This window comes from Euphorbia lathyris, chromosome 2 (assembly GCF_963576675.1).
Source record: "Euphorbia lathyris chromosome 2, ddEupLath1.1, whole genome shotgun sequence".
Lineage (NCBI taxonomy): Eukaryota > Viridiplantae > Streptophyta > Magnoliopsida > Malpighiales > Euphorbiaceae > Euphorbia > Euphorbia lathyris.
This window is the reverse complement of record NC_088911.1, coordinates 56,399,873-56,418,479: the sequence shown is the minus strand read 5'-3', so window position 1 is coordinate 56,418,479 and position 18,607 is coordinate 56,399,873. Positions and strand designations below refer to the sequence as shown.

Sequence of the window (18,607 nt, the reverse complement as noted above, 5' to 3'; positions counted from 1 at the left end):
TCATCCAAACCGTGTTGAGGGCGCCACTTGATGAATTTAGCCATTGCTTTAAACCCGCATGTTCACTCTTCACTATACAAGAAGTTGTGTTGCCAAAATGTAGGACATTCTTCGTCCATGCAACCACTTACTTCTTCTTGTGCACTAGCCACGTATCTTCAACGTATGAGACAACATTTTGGTATTGCCTCGACATCGTATCCATCATCAATCTCACATTCTTCTCATATTCAGCTATGGTTTGGGATTGCATTATCCTTCTCCATTTTCTGTTCTTGAATGTACTGGCATATTGCTTATTTTTATTGAGTAATCTGTAGACTTTATCTTCTACATTATTGTTAATATACCACGTACATAGCAAGTGTGCTGTATGTGGAAAAACCTCTCTGATCGGCCTCATCAGCCCCAACTCCCGATCAGTCACAATAACAGTCGGATTGACATCAACCCCAATCAAAGACCTCAGATTCTCCATGACCCAACAATAGCTCCACTCAGTCTCATCATTACTAATCGCATAAGCTATCTTAAAGTTGGTGTTACATGGACTCATCCCAACAATCTCAATAAATGGAATTTTGTACTTGTTAGTTTTATAGGTTGAATCAATACCAACGTACCAGTAATATGTCCGAAATAATGATACTGATTCTGGATGTGCCATAAACAAATGCGTCAACACACCAGACTCGGGATCAGCTAATGTCGAATGAACGTACCCATTCTCGGATGCTAGATGGAAGAATTGACTAGCCAAATCTCTGCCCTGAAACCCTTCCTTCCTCAATATTTCCCTGTAATTGTATACATGTTTAATTGTTGGATGGTCTCCTAGATTCTTTTCTTGAATTAATGCCAATATAGTACACGGCTTTGCTTGAGCTGAACTCATATCACAAACTATTTTTTTTCGAGGCGGGACTGAGTCCGCTTGTGTGTCTGTGTCCCTCTGGATAAATAATCATTGTATGATTGTGCATACCTGTTAACCCTACCTTAGCCGATATCCTCCAACCAGAAAAGTCTGAGTATTGAATGACTTTAATCTGGAATCTGCATCGACACGCTTTAGTTTTAGTTCTCCTTTTTAAACAATCTTCAGCAATCTACATAACTCCTCTATAACGTTCACCTCGTGAACATTTCAAAAGCTTCTCCTTTCCGCCATGTTTGAAGGATGAAATTATTAGCTCGAACCCATTCACAATTGCAATGCTTTTAGCCCATGCAATAGCTTCAGAGCTTATAGGGAACACACTATCCGTATGGAAATGGACACTGCAATCAATCCTGTTGGCATACCAATTTTCTATTGGCACCTGAAATTAAATGCATATTATTAGTTAAAAATAGAGTAACACGTACAAAGCACGTAAATTCCAGATAAAATACAATTAATATTATTATTCTCTAAATCAGTTGTTATGTACTAACACAAAACACGTAAACATAATATTTCTACTTTTTAATAATCTTAAACATTATTAATGTTAACTCTTCAATTATATAAATATATACATTGCGGATAAAAGTGCATTAAATGTTAAGGTATTTGGATTTTTTTAAATTCTATACAAATCAAAACCTTAAAAATTATATCTTAAATCCCTAATTTATATAAACTAGTCATAATTTTAATATTTAAAATAAAATAAAAAAATAAACCTGTTTTTCCCTAAAGGAAAACGAGTGCTGCACCTGTTTTTCCCTAGGGGAAAACGGGTATTTCACCCGTTTTTCTCTAAGGGAAAACGGGTTCATCACCCGTTTTCTCCTAGGGAAAAACGGATGGCCCATACTGCCCGGCCCATGGACCGGCAGTATGGGCCGCCCGTTCGGTCCCGAACGGGTGGCCCATACTGCCTGTCCATGTGGACCGGACAGTATGTGCCACATGTTTAGGCTAAATTCAACGAAAAAAAAATTTCCATTTCAAATTCAATTCGTTAGATTTCAGTAGTTTTAGGATCCATTCATTACCTCGTCTTCGAAATCGTCCATTTTTAGATTTTTCGAGTCCATTTTTCGCAAATCCAAAACTTACCTCGAGAGAGAGAAAATATTAAGATTTTGAATGAAAAATGAAAAGGACGAAAATGTCAAACATGGGACGGTAATCAGTAGATAGGAGCGGTGAATAGTAAAATCCGTTATTTTTGATATACTAATATATTGAAAATTTAATTTAATTTAATTTAATTTCATAATATAAAATATGATTTAATTGTAATTTTTGTACGTAATTATCGTTTTCTACCTAAAACCCATTATCATACTCGGGAGCTGAGACAATATAGGGTATTCAGAAATCGGCCCCTCCTACGAGCTTCCTGTCCACGCATACGCTGCCACAAAGATTCGTCGATTTCACCTTTTCATTTTTACTTACATTTTATTTCAGTTACTGTATTTTTTTTTTTTTTTTTTTTTTTAATTTCTCTGTTCCTTTTCCTGGGGAAAAAAGTTGGTTCAAAGTTTCAATGCCAGGCGGGAACACAGCCTCCGGCGGAAGGACTGGGGTGAGAATCGTGGTCGCAGGCGACCGTTTCACCGGTAAATCGAGTTTGATTGCGGCGGTTGCTACGGAGTCTTTCCCCGAGAATGTCCCTGGCGTGCTTCCTCCTACTCGCCTACCAGCTGATTTGTTCCCTGATCTCGTCCCCGTCACCGTCATCGATACTTCTTCCGCGTACGCTCATGGCCTTCCTCTATAAATAAATGTATTGCTGCGTATTGAACGTTTTTGTTGCTTCGCATTGATTCAGTCTTATACTAATTACGACAACTTTCCAGGATTGCATATTGCTCTGTTTTTTCAGTAACTATTCCTATCTGTGCACGAAGATTTGAGCGTTGCTTTGAAAGGAAAACAATTTTTAAAGTCATACTATGAGTTTTGACAGTGTTTTGTGCCTGCAGTATGGAGAACAGAGGCAAGCTCGTTGAAGAATTGAAGCGAGCTGATGCGGTGGTGTTAACTTATGGTTGTGATCAACCCCTGACACTCAGTCGTTTGAGTAGTTTTTGGCTTGAGGAGCTCCAGCAATTACAGGTAATTTGCAATGCATTAGCTCCTTTTTTAATGTGATGCTACTGTGTTTGTGGTGCTTACTGCTGCTTTTTTTCCTCGTTCATTGTGCTGAAGATCAAGGTACCCATTATTGTGGTTGGTTGCAAGCTAGATTTGCGGGATGAATCTGAACCTGTTAGCTTGGAGCAGGTCATGGGACCAATCATGCAAAGGCATAGGGAAATCGAGACTTGTATTGAATGTTCCGCAGTTACTCTTATGCAGGCATGTTGCCCAAACTTTCTGTTTCTCACAAGTTCGATATTCTATCAACCTGTGCAATCTTTCTGATGGTTATTGTTTTAAGATTCAAGAACTCTCGTTTTACTTAGAACTAGATTAGATAGGGCCAGCATTGCAGTCATTGTTTGTAACTATGGTCCATTGCTTGTAGTTGTCCTGCTGATAGTTCCCATTTAGTTTGGGGAACATAAAGACAGCCTCAAGAAAGAAAATTTATAGTTAAATCTCCTTTCTGAATGGACAGAAAAAGATCTAGGAGAAACTGGAATTAGAAAAAAATGCTGCCATAATAAATGAGCCCAAGCGTCTGCTGGCTAGGATTGACCTTGCTTTCATTTAAGCCGTTTCTTTCTTTCTTTAGCAATGGTACTTTCTCGGAGATGGCATATCTGTCATCATTTGGTATTCAATCACCAATTCTTTGTATTAGAATTATACATTAGAATTTGAGACTGGAGCATAATCATTTTTAGGTCCCAGACGTTTTCTATTATGCTCAAAAGGCTGTACTTCATCCAACAGCTCCATTGTATGACCAAGAACATCAAACTTTGAAACCGCGATGTGAAAGGGCTTTGAGAAGAATATTTCTTCTTTGCGACCGTGACATGGATGGTGCACTCAATGATGCAGAGTTGAACGAATTTCAGGTCATATTTTGTTCTGTACTTCCCATTATCTTTATATTATCCTCTTCCAGAATTGACTTGGGCAGTCTGACACACGACAACATTGTAAACAGGTTAAGTGCTTTAATGCTCCATTGCAGCCTGCTGAAATAGTAGGTGTGAGAAGAGTTGTACAAGAAAAGAAAAAAGAAGGTGTCAATGACCTAGGTCTTACCCTTGAAGGGTTCCTGTTTCTCCATGCTCTTTTCATAGATAAAGGGCGAATTGAAACAACTTGGGCTGTTTTGAGAAAATTCGGCTATGATGATGAACTAAAACTCAGAGATGACCTTCTTCCAGTTCCATATAAGCATGCTCCTGATCAGGTATCACTTACTGATAGTAAGTTTTATTTATGGAGATGTTTTTAGTGTGAATTCGTTTTATGATCTACTCTTTTCGCATTTATTATGTTGAATCATTATTTGGTTTTGAAGAATTTTAAGTTTCATGGGTAAGTTTCTTTTGTGGTAAATGTGTATTTGCATTACTTTGTTGCAAATTATGCATTTATTAAAGGAGTGGTAGATTTTCCATGGCCTAATACATTGCTGTGGATGCTTAATTACTCGTTCCTTCCTTATTTATGACCAATTAGTTAGTTCACGGGTTTCCCTCCATTTTAAGCTCCTTAATATCTAGCAGATGAGGCTCCTTCTCGTAGCTCGTAACGGTTGAATGAGGAGACTCATATACATATCACTTCGAGCGCTAAACTTGTTGCAACATTTGGCCCCTGATCTATCCGAAATTGGTGAACTTTCACCCAATTTGGATTCAAACTTAACCGAATAATTATCTCATTGATAAGTAATGATATTTTGACACTTGAATTTAATAGAATTTTAGTTTAGGATTTGTTTTTTCTTTTTTTCTTATTTTTAATCTAATTAATTATTTCCGCATAATGTGGAAAAAAAAAACTTTAAGAAATATCACGTTTCAAGTTTAAGTGTCAAAATATCGTTACTTATCAATGAGATAACGATTCCGTTAAGTATTCATACAAATTGGGTGAAATTTCACCAAATGGGATAGGTCAAGGGCCAAATATGACCAAATAATAGGCCAGGGACCAAATGACACAATTTTGGATAGGTCAGGGGCCAAATAATGCTTTAAGCCTTTCCTGGAAGGATGACTCAAGGAAGAGTATCCTTTTTGTCGCATCATGTTGCTTTGCATTTTTGCAATTTACCTTACCATTCCATAGCATAATTTCAATAATCATGAAAAATCCATGCTGGGGTTTTGTGATAGTTTCTCTTCTTCCAGTAGTTACTTATTACCTATTAAATGTCATCTTCTAGAGTATAGAGCTGACGTCTGAAGCAGTGGAGTTTCTTCGTGGAATTTTCCGATTATATGACATTGACAATGTATGTATTTTTCTCTGTGAATGGCTAATTTTTAATTAGTCCATTCCAGGTTTTATTTTTCTTTGATTTAATTTTATCTCTTTATCTTTTGTGAGTCTTAATGCTGTTATCCTTATCTTCACTAGCATGGAGCCCTAAGACCTGCTGAACTTGATGAGCTATTTTCAACTGCTCCAGGAAAGTAAGTTTTTCTGTTTTATTCTTGATTTGATGTATAGCAATAAATCTTTGTGATACATATTTCTTATCTCTCAGATCCTAGAGACAGCTATTCTATTTAGCCATGAGTGATAGTTTGTTAGTATTTTGTGGATCTTCTGAAGAGGAAAAAATCAATTATAACAATGCTGGTCCTGCTAGGTAGCAAAATTTTCTTGGTTGCCTGAAGTGGAAGAAATCAATTATATTAATAGTTGCTTTTGTTTATCTATTGTATAGGTAGTTGGCCATGAAGTCGTGCATTTCATTGTTAGAACAGGCAAATCATCATTGGCCCTAGAACTGAATTATCAATTTTATTTCACCAAATCATCTCATCTATTGGAGTTGAAGAGGAAGAAAAACTGAATAAAGTTTCAGCAACTGACCAGAAATATGGACTAAACAATATAGGATTACATGACTCTTTTTTTGCCCTTTTTTTCTTCATTTTTAGTATAAACTTCTTACAATCCTCTCCAACTTCTGCTTTCTTTCTACTTAAAGAAGCCTCTCTTTTGTGGGAAAATTATGTTCTTTTGTAGTAAATAACCAAACTGCCTACGACCGGAAATTTGCCTCCTTAATAGCTGCTTGTTTTAGGCTAGGCTGAACTGTACATATTTAACATTTTAGACACAATAAGGATCTATTTATGGGAAGGGTGTTTTTTAAGGGCTCGTGTTGAGAGAGCCCTTCGATCTCTTGAAATTAAGGGCTCATTAGAGAGGACCCTCCGATGTCTTTTGACTAACTTTCTGAAAATACTTGCTTGTCATCTTCTTTATTTCTTTTAAGTTTCAACACCTATAGTTCACGGCCCATATAGAACTGTAACTGCTATATAACTGCTCTTTCCTGCATTTATAAATCTGACCAGAAGGTTTCTTACAATGGAGGGCACTTAATTCTAAGGCATGTTTACAATAGAGGATACTGAGGATATGTAATAATAAGACACCTAGACACTTAAGAAGACCAATGGACACCATAAATTAATATTACTAACTATAGATTGTTACTGGTGCATAATGTTACTTCCCATCTTGAAAGCAAGCTTGCCCTCAAGCAAGAAAGAAGGATAATGGAGCTGCATATGTTCCACTCAAGTTTAACTGGATATTAAGATATAACGTAACCAAAGAAAACTGGAATGGATCTCAACAAGTAGAGATGAGAAACATCAATATGCATCTGAATCTGATGTCCAAAACCAAGGTTGTAAAAAATGTTAGGCGCTAGTCGGGCGGACAAGATCCTCGAGGATTAATGGGATTTGTATTTTTGTATTTTTTATTTGTTAATCAACAAATTGCTGTATAAAAATTCGATTAAAATATGTATTACTATCTAAAAATACAACAACAACAACAAAGCCTTAGTCCCGAAATGATTCGTCGCTTAGTCGGTCCAGGCGAAGCCCGGATGGCTAAAAATCGCCAAGGGACCAAAAAAACACGTGGAGGGACTAATCGGAGAAAATCGAGGTGGATTTTCGATTTCGAGCGCCTAGGCGGTCGAGGCGGCCTTGGTTTTGAAGAGTGTCCAAAACACAAGTCGAACTTGGTAAAATAATGGTCTCCATGTAATTTTTCAAGCAACTTATCACCAACCAGAATGAGAAACTTATCTTTCACTACCTTTGGATTCTAAACCTGGCGGGCAACATAAAATTTGCTTTTTGCTGATAACATTGGTGATGAGACCAGCAAGGGATGTTTAGCAATAGAACCAAGCACCTGCATGGTTAGTGTTTTTGGAAGGTCTATGACAGCATAGATAGAAACCTTTGGTTCAGCCAACGCCAAATTGAATTCTAGTTCTTTATTAGATTTCGATTCTCCTTCTCTACTACGATTGCAATTGACACTTCCAAACCTTGTTTCCGATTATCCAACCTTGATGCAGCCAGGTCATGCACCAACTTTTGAGTTTGTAGATCCAGTCATTTTGTTTGCGTTTGTGAATCATTTTGTTTGCGTTTGTGAATCAGATGTTCCTCCCTATCCCTTGCACGATCTTCTTGATACATGGCGATGAAGGCCTCAAATGTCGCTGAGATCTGCGAATTTCACCCATAACTTGCTTCTCTGTTACCAAATTATTATAACCCTAGGATCTAGTTATGGGAAGGGTATAAATTTTTGGTTAGTTTAAGGACTTATTTGGAGAAAGCCTTTTGAACTCTTGAAGTTAAGGGCTCGTTTAGAGAGTATCCTCTGATCTCTTTAGACAAATTTTCCAACATATATAATACACAGGCTGTAAAGAACTGTAACTGCTGTATAATTGCTCTTTCCTGCAGTTATAACTCTGATCAGCAGTTTCCTTATAATAGAGGACACTTGAGATACTTGAAACAAGACGCCTAGACACTTAGGCAGACCAAATATGACACAAAGACTTAGGAAGACCAATTGATACCGTAAATTGATAGTATTATTTGCTGTTACTGGAGCATAACAAAATTCAACAAATTCAAGATTTTTACAGAAGAATATTAGAACAAGTACTAATTTGACATCCAAACTCACAGCTCAACAGTTTTTTCCTCTTCCAATCCAAACCATGTGTATTCTTAGGACAGAAAACATTACAAAAGATCAATCTAAACCTTCCAAATGCTGATATTCATGTTCTTGGCAGTTGGATTATTTTGGCCCAAAAAGAGTAAGTTAAAGATTGTGTGCATTCTTTTGTATAATGTACTCATGTCATGCCAATATATCTGTATATACGCTTGCATAATACTTGCTGGGTGGTGGTGGGTGGTGCTCAGTGGGGTTAGTTTAGAGTGGTTCCTAAAATTTCACACCAACATTTAAACCAAAGTAATTCCTGTATGGATACCAATCCAAACTAAATGGAGTTTATTCTGTACTTATCTAATAATTTTCCCCCGAAAAGATGAAAAATCTGACCATGACATAGATTAGTAGATTAATTGCTACAGGTATATAATTCATAATAAGTATATCCACCATGCCTCGGCAAGATTGTATAATAGAATAACATATACATGCATACTAGAAACTCGAAATCATGAAATAAATAAACAGCCATGTATGTTCATTATATAGTTATACCATCTAGGGTGAAGTGATAAGATCTTAAACGTATCAAATATACAATTTTGTAATTTAAATCCCATTTGTCTGATAAGTCAGATAAATAATCAAAAGTTGAATGCGTCGATTTGTTCTATATGTTTCTCTATTTGAAATTAAGATATTAATATATAAATTTAGGAAAATCTAGAAATTCTGTGCACGCACAACACATAGTAATGGCTTATTATGGTTTTACAATTCCTTTTATTTTGTTCCATTTCCATGCTTGGGTTTTGCAAATTACTTCAACTAATGTATTTTCTCATGAATGATGTCCCTATTTTATATTCAGTCCTTGGTCTGAGGCTCCCTACAAACATGCCACAGAGAGAACAACACAGGGGAATTTAACTCTAAAGGGCTTTCTATCCGAGGTCTATATTCCTACTAGCCCTACTTTTGTTCTTGCTTTTCCTAGATGACTATAAGGCATCTTAATTGCTCTGTGTCATGTAGTAAACTCTGTTTGTATATTAAGTGGGTGAGTACAGTTTTCAGATATGTCTCTTGCAATTAAAATGTCTATAAATTGAAAGATAAATTTCATGAGAAGTATCTTTCAGACCTTGTAAGAGGAAGTTGCCTGTCAAATGTTTTGAATTTTGATGGGAATTTATCTATTCCTGCTATTAGCAGTTCAATAGGTGATTTTCTCTATTTCTTTCGGAAAAGAAATGTTTCCTAAAATGGTTTACTTCGTTATTTTCGTCCATTTCCTTGACTTCTTAATTAACTATATTGTAATCTTTTCTAACTTGCTGTCAACTGTGAATGTTTGACTACAGTGGGACCTTATGACAGTGCTTGATCCAAAGGAGAGTTTGGCCAATTTGATATATGTTGGCTATGGTGGAAATTCTGTTTCAGCATTCCGTGTTACTCGAAGAAGAACAGTGGACCGGAAGAAGCATCAAACAGATAGAAATGTTTTTCGTTGCTTGGTTTTTGGTCCTAAAAACGCTGGAAAATCAGCTTTGTTGAATTCATTTATAGAAAGGTGATGAATCTAAAAATGATGTCACGGCTGATTTAGCTGATGAGTCGATGTCACGGCTGATTTAGCTGATGAGTCTGTTGATATGCTATGTTATAGTTTCAGCCATTATTTTTTGCTATCTATTGTCTTTTCTTCCCATCTTCATTTGATGTGGATGTTTTCTTCACTTTTGATTTCCTGTAAGCAATTTTGGGTTTGTGTTGCCAAATTACAGGCCGTTCTCAGAAATTCATGATACTGCAACAGGCAAACGTTATACCGCAAATGTTGTTGACCAGCTTGGGGTGAGTAGAATCTGTAAAAATGTTGAAGTAGTTTTTTTTATTGCTATGTTAAGTAGATTTCATGAGGGCGAGCCTTGGCGCAACGGTAAACGTTGTTGTCGTGTGACCGAGAGGTCACGGGTTCGAGTCTTAGGAGCGGCCTCTTGCCAAAAAAAATTGGCAGGGGAAGGCTTGCCCCCAGTACACCCTTGTGGTGGAACCCCTCCCCGGACCCTCGCTTAGCGGGGACGCGTAGTGCACCGGGCCGCCCTTTATGTTAAGTAGATTTCATGGTGATCACCAGACCAGCTTATGTTGAACTTCATGCTGATAATATGATAGTCAGATAAATACACCATTGAGGTTTAGCAGACTTTAGCTGTATAGCTCATAAAATTCTCCATGTAATTAAATTGTATAGGGAAGTAAGAGAACTCTGGTTTTGCGGGAGGTGCCAGAAGATGGAGTGAAGAAGTTTTTGTCAAATAAAGAATCTTTGGCAGCCTATGATGTTGCTGTATTTGTCTATGATTGGTAAGTTAGACATTATCTGCCATAAGAAAGCATCTGGATTCTATGTAGTATGGAAACTTAGCTGTGTGTATGAGACTAAAATGGTTCATGCTTATTGATATTTGTTGGCATCTTTGCATCATTTCTTGTATGCTGTGAATTTTGTAGATATCATGGCATGACATAGACTTGCAATTTGCAGCTCAGATGTATATTCATGGAAAAGGTCATGCGAACTGCTCGGGGAGATAGCTAGGCAAGGTGAAGCAACTGGTTATGGGATACCTTGCCTTCTAATTGCAGCCAAGGATGACTTGGATTCATATCCAATGGCATTACACGAGTCGATAGTGGTATGACTTGGCTCTTTGCCATGACACCTTTGTTGTATATTTGATGATTTTCCTGGAAGGGAAGGGAATGTAATTATAAATCAAATCTCATACTCAGGTATATGTGCATGATATTTCTCATAACCTCCTCTCTGTTTCTGTTGTCTATTTGAAACGTCATTTTAGGTTTGTCAAGAATTCGGAATAGAGCCACCTACTCCAGTGAGAGCGAAATTAGGAGAAACGAATAATGTGTTCAGTAGAATAGTAAGTGCGGCTGAACACCCGCATTTGAACATTCCTGAAACTCAAACTGGGAGGAAACGCAAGTACTTCCGTCAGCTTGTCAGTCATTCTCTTCTATTTATGTCAGGTATGTCTTGTAGATTGCTTTTGGTCAGCTCCATGAAAACGTAAGAGACTCATCTTATGTTGTGTGTTGTTGAGCGAGTGAATGAATGTGTTAAATTTGCAGTTGGTGCTGCCTTCACCGTTGTTGGACTTGCAGCTTTTCGTGCGTATTCTGCAAGGAAGAGTTCTTCCAATTAACTATTATAAATGTCACCTCTGCCGTTTCAATGGAAAGGTATAACCATTTTTTGCTGTCTGCATTTCAATGCTGATTTGGATATATAAGATATTATTGTGTCTTCATTTTTTATAATTATTTTTTACTTTTGTGACTCTTTGAAATTCTTGTTCATGTGATTAGATTATATTCTGCAGCAGCTCAAGACTGATAATTGAAAGCAATATATGTAGAGATATTATTTAAGATTTCATTCATAGAATTAGTTAATGTGATTGCGTTTGAGGTTTTACTAGCGTTTATATTCTTTCTTAATATGCATCACATGACAACTATCTTTCCATACAAATTAAAATTGCAGTTATCAGTCAAAAGCATAAGTAACGAAAAAAGCGGGGCTTATTTTGTAAAAAACGAAGTGATCAGTAATATTGATTGAGTTTTCCATCAGATTTTCACAAGGAAATCTATTGCGTGTGGGTATTTATACGTCATCAATTCATCAACAATTTAATTGATGACTTAAGAATTTCAATGGGGTTAATTTCAATAAATAATAATAAAAAAATGAATGGAGTTATCTTATTTGGATATTTTCCTATATCAATCTTTCTGATTAATTGGTCGAGCCCTAAATGAAATGGATGATTTCAAATAGTTCAAAATAATGGTATGCCTTTGAGACATTTTCTTTGAGGCATTTTTCTTTCGGGAATTTACATGGTATGCCTTCTTTTGAAGTTGGATTTTATATCATATCATACCATATCTAATTTTGTTTTTCATTAAGGTTTTTTTTTTAAGAGGATTAGTTCAGAGGTATACCAAATGAGCATCTTGTCTTTAATTACCATTAATACTATATGTCCCTTAAATTAAGGGTGTACAATGAATTAATTTCTTGTATTTGGATTACAATCCAACCCAACTCATAAAAAGAAATAATTCATAGGTTGGTTGTTAAAACCAACCCAACCTATTAAAATCTTGAACTGAATAGATTGAGTTGGGTTGACTTGGTTATTAATTAAAATAATTTCAAATATAAATTTGTAGCAATAAACATTTGACTAAATTAATGAACCTACAAATATTTGCACCAAATAGAATGTAAATGACATTAATTTTTGAGTTAATTAAAAAAACACGTGCTTTCACGTTTTCGTAAATTGGTACATGTGAGTTTTTTTTGCTCCAAAACAAATGACTTGACGCGACATTTTCGAGATTTCTAAGTTACCTTTTGACCCGTTTCTTTTTTTTTTTGGAATTCTAGAATTTGTTGGAATTCTAGATTTCTCAAAAAGAATTTAGAATTTAAGATTTCTCAAATTCTAGAATTTTTGGAATTTCCGAAATTCCAGACTTTATAAAATTCCAGAATTTATAGAATTCTAGGAATATTGAATTCTAAATACTTTTCAGAAATCTGGAATTCCATAAATTTCTGAAATTCGAATTCTAGAATTTCTAAAATTTTATAATTTTTGAAATTCCAGAATTTTTGAAATTCTAGAAATCTGGAATTTTTGAAATTCTAGAAATGTAGAATTCCAGAATCTGAAATTTTTTAAATTCTGAAAATTCTGAAATATGGAATTCTAGAATATCTCAAATTTTCAGAAATTCCAGAATTTTTGAATTCCCAAAAATTTGAAATATGAACCGACTTTAGATAACAAGATGGATGAGTTTATCTAGTGTCACCTGTTTCATCTCAAATGTATTAGTATGTATAAGTAATCCTCAGATTCAAACAATCGTGAATTACTGATTCTGGATTATGGGGTGTGATACTTAGACTCTGTCCTAACACGATCCATAACAGGGATGACCTTGGGGTGTGCGGGGGCAGACATTGGGTATCACATAAAGTAATTACGGGATAGTTAATGTTAGATTAAATATTCATCACTCATGATAGATAAGAGATATATGCATGACATCTTGTGGAGAATTGACTTGAAATCCTTGCAATGTTATAGAGTTAAGATTATAAATGGAGATTTCACTTAACCTATATATTCAGAGTTAATTCTACCTGGACGAGTAAAACAAACGTCTCATTATATGTAACTTGACATATTTCATAGTTATGGATTTGTTTAAGGATATAGTTCATAAAGAATCGAATTATACTAGACCTAATACGGAAAGGTAAATGTCAGTATCAACCTGACTTCTTATCGCTTTAGGGGAATGTGACAATTCTCCTCATAACAGTGTGCGCACTCATTCCGTTATACGTTTAGTTAAAATTGATTTGTTTAAATTAATTCTAGTAAGCGTATACGGCTAGTGGCGATAAGAACCTAATGAGTCAGACACAAAATTAAGACCGGAGGACATAATGATAATTTTAGGGTGAGAAAGATAATGGGCCAAAATTTAATGTATAAGGGGATTGTTTGGTTAATTGATTTATTGACAATTGTAATTTGATTATAGTCATAGATAAATTAATTAAAGGATTATTATTAAGAAACCAATCTTTAATAAAAAAAAGGATTATTATTAAGAAATATGAATTCTAATTTGATTATATATATATATAGAGAGAGGAGAGAGAGAGAGAGAGGATATAATTAATGATAATTTTCTTAACATTAATTAGTAAGTATAATATGATTATATCTCTAATTAAATTATTATCCCAACATAAATAAGTATTTTAATGGGATTAGAATTAGAATTATTACCTTCAAAAAAAAAGAATTAGAATTATTAGTTACATTTATATTAGATATAGATAAGATTAATAATTATCCTTATTTATTTAATTAGTAAACCTAATGAGATTAGAATTTTAATTAACTATTTTAACCTAATGTGATTAGGGTTAGGAACCGAAACAATATAAATGCCGCTCCCCTACATACATAATTCGGCCAACATAGAAGCAATAGGGCTTGAACTTTCTCTCGAACCTCACTCGAATAATTATCTCTCTAGTTTATTCGTTTCTTAGTTAGCATGGATACCGTTATAGACAATCTACACTTGATCGTTAAATTTGGTTGATTAAGAACGTATATTCTTTCGGGTTGTCCGTGTTTGTGAAAGTCGGTTGATAATCTACGTGAGCTTCTCATTTGCAATGGTAGATAGTTTTTTCAATCAAAGGTACATACGTTTAAACTCTTTTAATATGAAATAACGATTAACGGATATTGAGAAAAAGGAAATAGATAAAAAAAAATTATATTTTCGTTGCGTCTACGTTTGTATATTTTTCTTCAGTGATTAATTAGGAGCTTGTAAAATGTCTTAGCTTATAAATCATTTTCTCATCTCATAAAAAGAATGATAGATTGACTTTATAATTCTCAATAATAGCATTTCAATGGTTTACTTTGAGAGGATCAATTTCTATACTGTTGGAAGAATCTCACGGAAGAAAAATACAACAACATACTACTTATTATTCTATGGTTATATTTTTAAGTTTCAAAGTTGACAAATTATCAATTAATCAATGTATAAATAGTTCAACAGATATGAGTCTTGTTATTTGATAAGTTTGGTTTTGTTTTTTCCTTTGACAAGTTTCTTCTTTTCTTTTCAATTCTTGCATTAAAAGTTCTTTTTCCATCTATGACAATAACAAGGAATCACTCTAGATAATGCATTCTAGTTAAGATGAAAACTTTTCAAGGAAATCTCAGTCCTCAACTAGCCGATGCCATGACTATCAAAGAAGCTTTAAGTTGAAATAAGATGTTCTTTTCACACATCTTGAAGGAATAGAGTTGCTGATGCATTGACAAAGTTTGGAGTCTCTTCCTCAGTGATCAATTGGTAGCCTTCAGCTCCTGCTTTTTGCCACATGTTTATAAATGATGACATTTGTAGTATTTCACACTTGCGTTTTTCTTGATTTTTTCTATCTTTTCTCCTCCTACCTTCTTTTTGTTTGTTCTCATTCCTCTTCTCTTGTTCAAACACTCACTTTTTTCTTTTATTAATATATTGTAAGTTTGACAGTTCTTGGGCCATGGGTGCTTACCCCGCCCAAGTTCTGTCTCGTCTAAATTTCTATCAAAAAAAAAAAAGTTGAATTAAGATGCATCGCTCCAGTGAGAAAATTCAAATTCAATCGGATTGTCTCGTCATAGTCAAGACAATTCAAATGGATTTAGAAGGTACTTCGTATTTAGTTGACATTATTTTTGATTGTATTCATTTATTACAAGATTTAGAGCTATGCCCTATCTTCTTTATTAAGCGTTCAGCGAATTCGGCCGCTCATGCTTTAACAAAAACGATCAATTCTGTGTCTGTTCGGGGTGAATGGATATGTCCGCTACTATTTCTTAACAATATTCTTTTATCTGATTTAATTTAATAAAATCTGACATTATTTTAAAAAAATAGTTCAATATTTTCAACACAAATTCATATATTTATCCAATTATTATTTAGATAAAGAAAAAAAAGGGAGCTGCTCATTTCTCAAGCACCAAGTAGATATCCGAATAGAGGTGAATAATTGTAAAAGCCTAGGCAGGCAGAGTGGAGTATTGGGTAAAGCTGTAGTAGGAAAGGTGAAATTTGTAGAGTACCTGTATATATACAATAACTCAACAATAAAATAATTTGATGCTACCTCCATTCTAAATCTAGATTGTCTTTGTCGGGACAACTTTAAAGACCAACTAAACATATATATATATATTTAGGAGCCTTAATTGTAATTACCAACTAAGTTGGGTACAAAAACATGTCAAGTAAATGTCCAAAGTAATTTTATTAGGACAAAAAAGAAAACTTAATTTTATTGAGACACATTAAACTTTTATGAATTTTTAAAGACATTGTCCAAACTTTTTTGTGATCACCGATACTAATTATTTCTTACATTAGTAAATATCAACTCAACTAACTTAAAATATTCTAATTACATTACAAACACGAAAACATAAACTAAATTTAGAGAGGCTATTAAGTATTTGACCGATAATACTCAAGAGTGGAGCCGGCGGCCTGAGATTGGAACCCCTTGAGCCTTGAGTTGGCTCCGCCTTTGACCAAGTGGTTGAGAGCTGACAACCTCATTTTTAGATTTATCACCTTAAGTTTTTAGTTCAATTGTTTGTTTTACATTTTCAAACCGTAAAAGAATTTAAATTTTGAGATGTATATTAAGAGTCAATTTTTCCAGTCATTAAATTAAGATTCGTTTGAGTGGTTAAGAGTTTTGAATCGTTTAAGTTAGATTTTGAATTCCAATCCTAGCATTTACAGAAATTTTTAATTATGAGAGAATCCACCAAAAAATATCTAATGAATCTTATACCGAGAAATCGAACAAATTATATAAAAGAAGTTTAATGCGATAAGATAAAAAAAGGAAAATCAATTTATTGAATAAAAAACGTATTGAAAAAAAAGAATGATAGGTTAAATACACCAAAATTAGAACGATGAGTGTGTCAAGAATGTTTTTTTTTTTTTTGGTGAGATTCTTAGAACAGTAAAAGATAGGATGTGAGTGCAGAGGGGGCAGAGATCTGAATAAGAAAATATGATTGGAAGCATGTATGTAGAGGTGTCAAAATGGCTAAAAAGATTGATCCAACCTATTTAATAAATGGGTTGACCCAACCCAACCCATTTAATAAATGGGTTGTAATAACCTATTTGTATAGAGATTAAAATGATCCAACCCATTTATTAAATGGGTTACATGGGTTGACCCATTTAACCCATTTAACTAAATCTAATTAAAAATTTGTTCATTTGAATTTCAATTAACATACACGTAAAAAACTATTAGTCCAAATAATGTAATGTTCTATAAAATCAAACAACAATGTAGTAATCATCCAAATCATCAAGAATTTTTGAAATTCCAGAATTTTTAAAATTCCAGAATTTTTAAAATTCCAGAATTTTCAAAATTCCAGAATTTACGGAATTTCTGAATTTTTGAAATTTCAGAATTTTTGATATTCCAGATTCTGAAATTTCAGATTTTGAAATTTCAGAATTTTCAAAATTTTTGAATTTTTGAAATTCCAGAATTTTTGAAATTCTAGAATTCTTCAGATTCTGGAATTCTAGAATTTTTCAAAATTCTAAAATTTCTGAAATTTCAGAATATCTGGAATTTCTGAATTTTTGAAATTGCAGAATTTCCAGATTTTAGAATTTTAGAATTTTGGAAATTCTAGAATTTTAGAATTTCTGAAATTCCAGAATTTTCATATTCTGGAATTCTATTATTTTTCAAAATTCCAAAATTTCTGAAATTTCAGAATATTTGGAATTTCTGAATTTTTGAAATTCCAGATTCTGAAATTTCAGAATTTTGGAAATTCTAGAATTTTTGAATTCTAGAATTTCAGAATTTTCATATTCTAGAATTTCAGAATTTTCATATTCTGGAATTTTAGAATTTTTGAAATTCTAGATTTTCCAAATTTTGGAATTCTTCAGATTCTGGAATTTCAGAATTCTTCAGATTCTGGAATTCTAGAATTCTTCAGATTCTGAAATTCTAGAATTTTTCAGATTCTAAAATTCTAGAATTCTTCAGATTCTGGAATTCCAGAATTTTTGAAATTCCAGAATTTTTGAAATTTTAGAAATCTGAAATTTCAAAAATTTCAGAGCTCTGAAATTCCAGAAAATTCTAGAATTTTGGAATTTTAAATTCTAGAAACTTATGGAATTTTAGAATTTCTGATCTATGAAAACATGAAACCATGTGTTTTTTTAAATTAACCCTTAATTTTATATCTTCCAAAAAAACCCCTTAATTTTATAAGTTTTCTTTTGAGAATATATAATTTAATATTGCATGGAATTAGAGAATATTATTTTTTGTTTTAGACGTTTTGTATGAGAAATAAAAAAAATATATTTATTAATTATTAAATAAATGAATGTTTTGACGAAATTATTTATTGGGTTGTCGTCACAACCTCACATCCTCACATTTTATAAATAAATAAATATATTATTTCAAAGGAAACCATATATATAATGAATTGAAAAATCTACTAATATTAAAGAATAAGTATGAAAAGAATAATATGAAAAGAATATTTCTCATTTTTTTTGTTCGAGAATATTTCTCATTTAGTGCAAAATCTACTATACATGATGTATGCGTTGTCAAGCTTAGATTCGTTAGACGCCCCACTTCTTTTGTTTCTGTCTCTCTCTCTATTACTTCTTTTGTTTGCTTCTTTTTTATTCATCTCAGTTTTTACGCAAATAATTCATCATACAATTACAATTGTTTTTTTTTTTATTTACCAATAACTATATAATAGTTAAAAATATTCATAAGTTTGC

General features: G+C 33.6%; 1 protein-coding gene across 1 annotated transcript; it reads left to right on the top strand.

Annotated features, from left to right (window-relative positions):
• Positions 1 to 2,276: 2,276 nt before the first annotated feature.
• On the top strand, positions 2,277 to 11,551 carry LOC136218290 (mitochondrial Rho GTPase 2). Its single transcript, XM_066005087.1, has 14 exons — positions 2,277 to 2,692; positions 2,923 to 3,055; positions 3,149 to 3,298; positions 3,790 to 3,966; positions 4,059 to 4,310; positions 5,295 to 5,363; positions 5,489 to 5,544; positions 8,964 to 9,045; positions 9,457 to 9,668; positions 9,883 to 9,952; positions 10,353 to 10,465; positions 10,647 to 10,797; positions 10,963 to 11,149; positions 11,252 to 11,551. Exons 1-14 carry the CDS (start codon positions 2,484 to 2,486, stop codon positions 11,323 to 11,325), a joined length of 1,935 nt encoding a protein of 644 aa, XP_065861159.1. The 5' UTR covers positions 2,277 to 2,483; the 3' UTR covers positions 11,326 to 11,551.
• The last annotated feature ends 7,056 nt before the right edge of the window (positions 11,552 to 18,607 follow it).

Bases quoted from the DNA above. Each gene is read 5' to 3' on its own strand.
- LOC136218290 (XM_066005087.1), top strand. From the start codon at position 2,484: ATGCCAGGCGGGAACACAGCCTCCGGCGGAAGGACTGGGGTGAGAATC. The intron at 9,669-9,882 runs GTGATGAATCTA...GCCAAATTACAG, and splicing joins TTGAATTCATTTATAGAAAG to GCCGTTCTCAGAAATTCATG. The intron at 11,150-11,251 runs GTATGTCTTGTA...TTAAATTTGCAG, and splicing joins TTCTCTTCTATTTATGTCAG to TTGGTGCTGCCTTCACCGTT.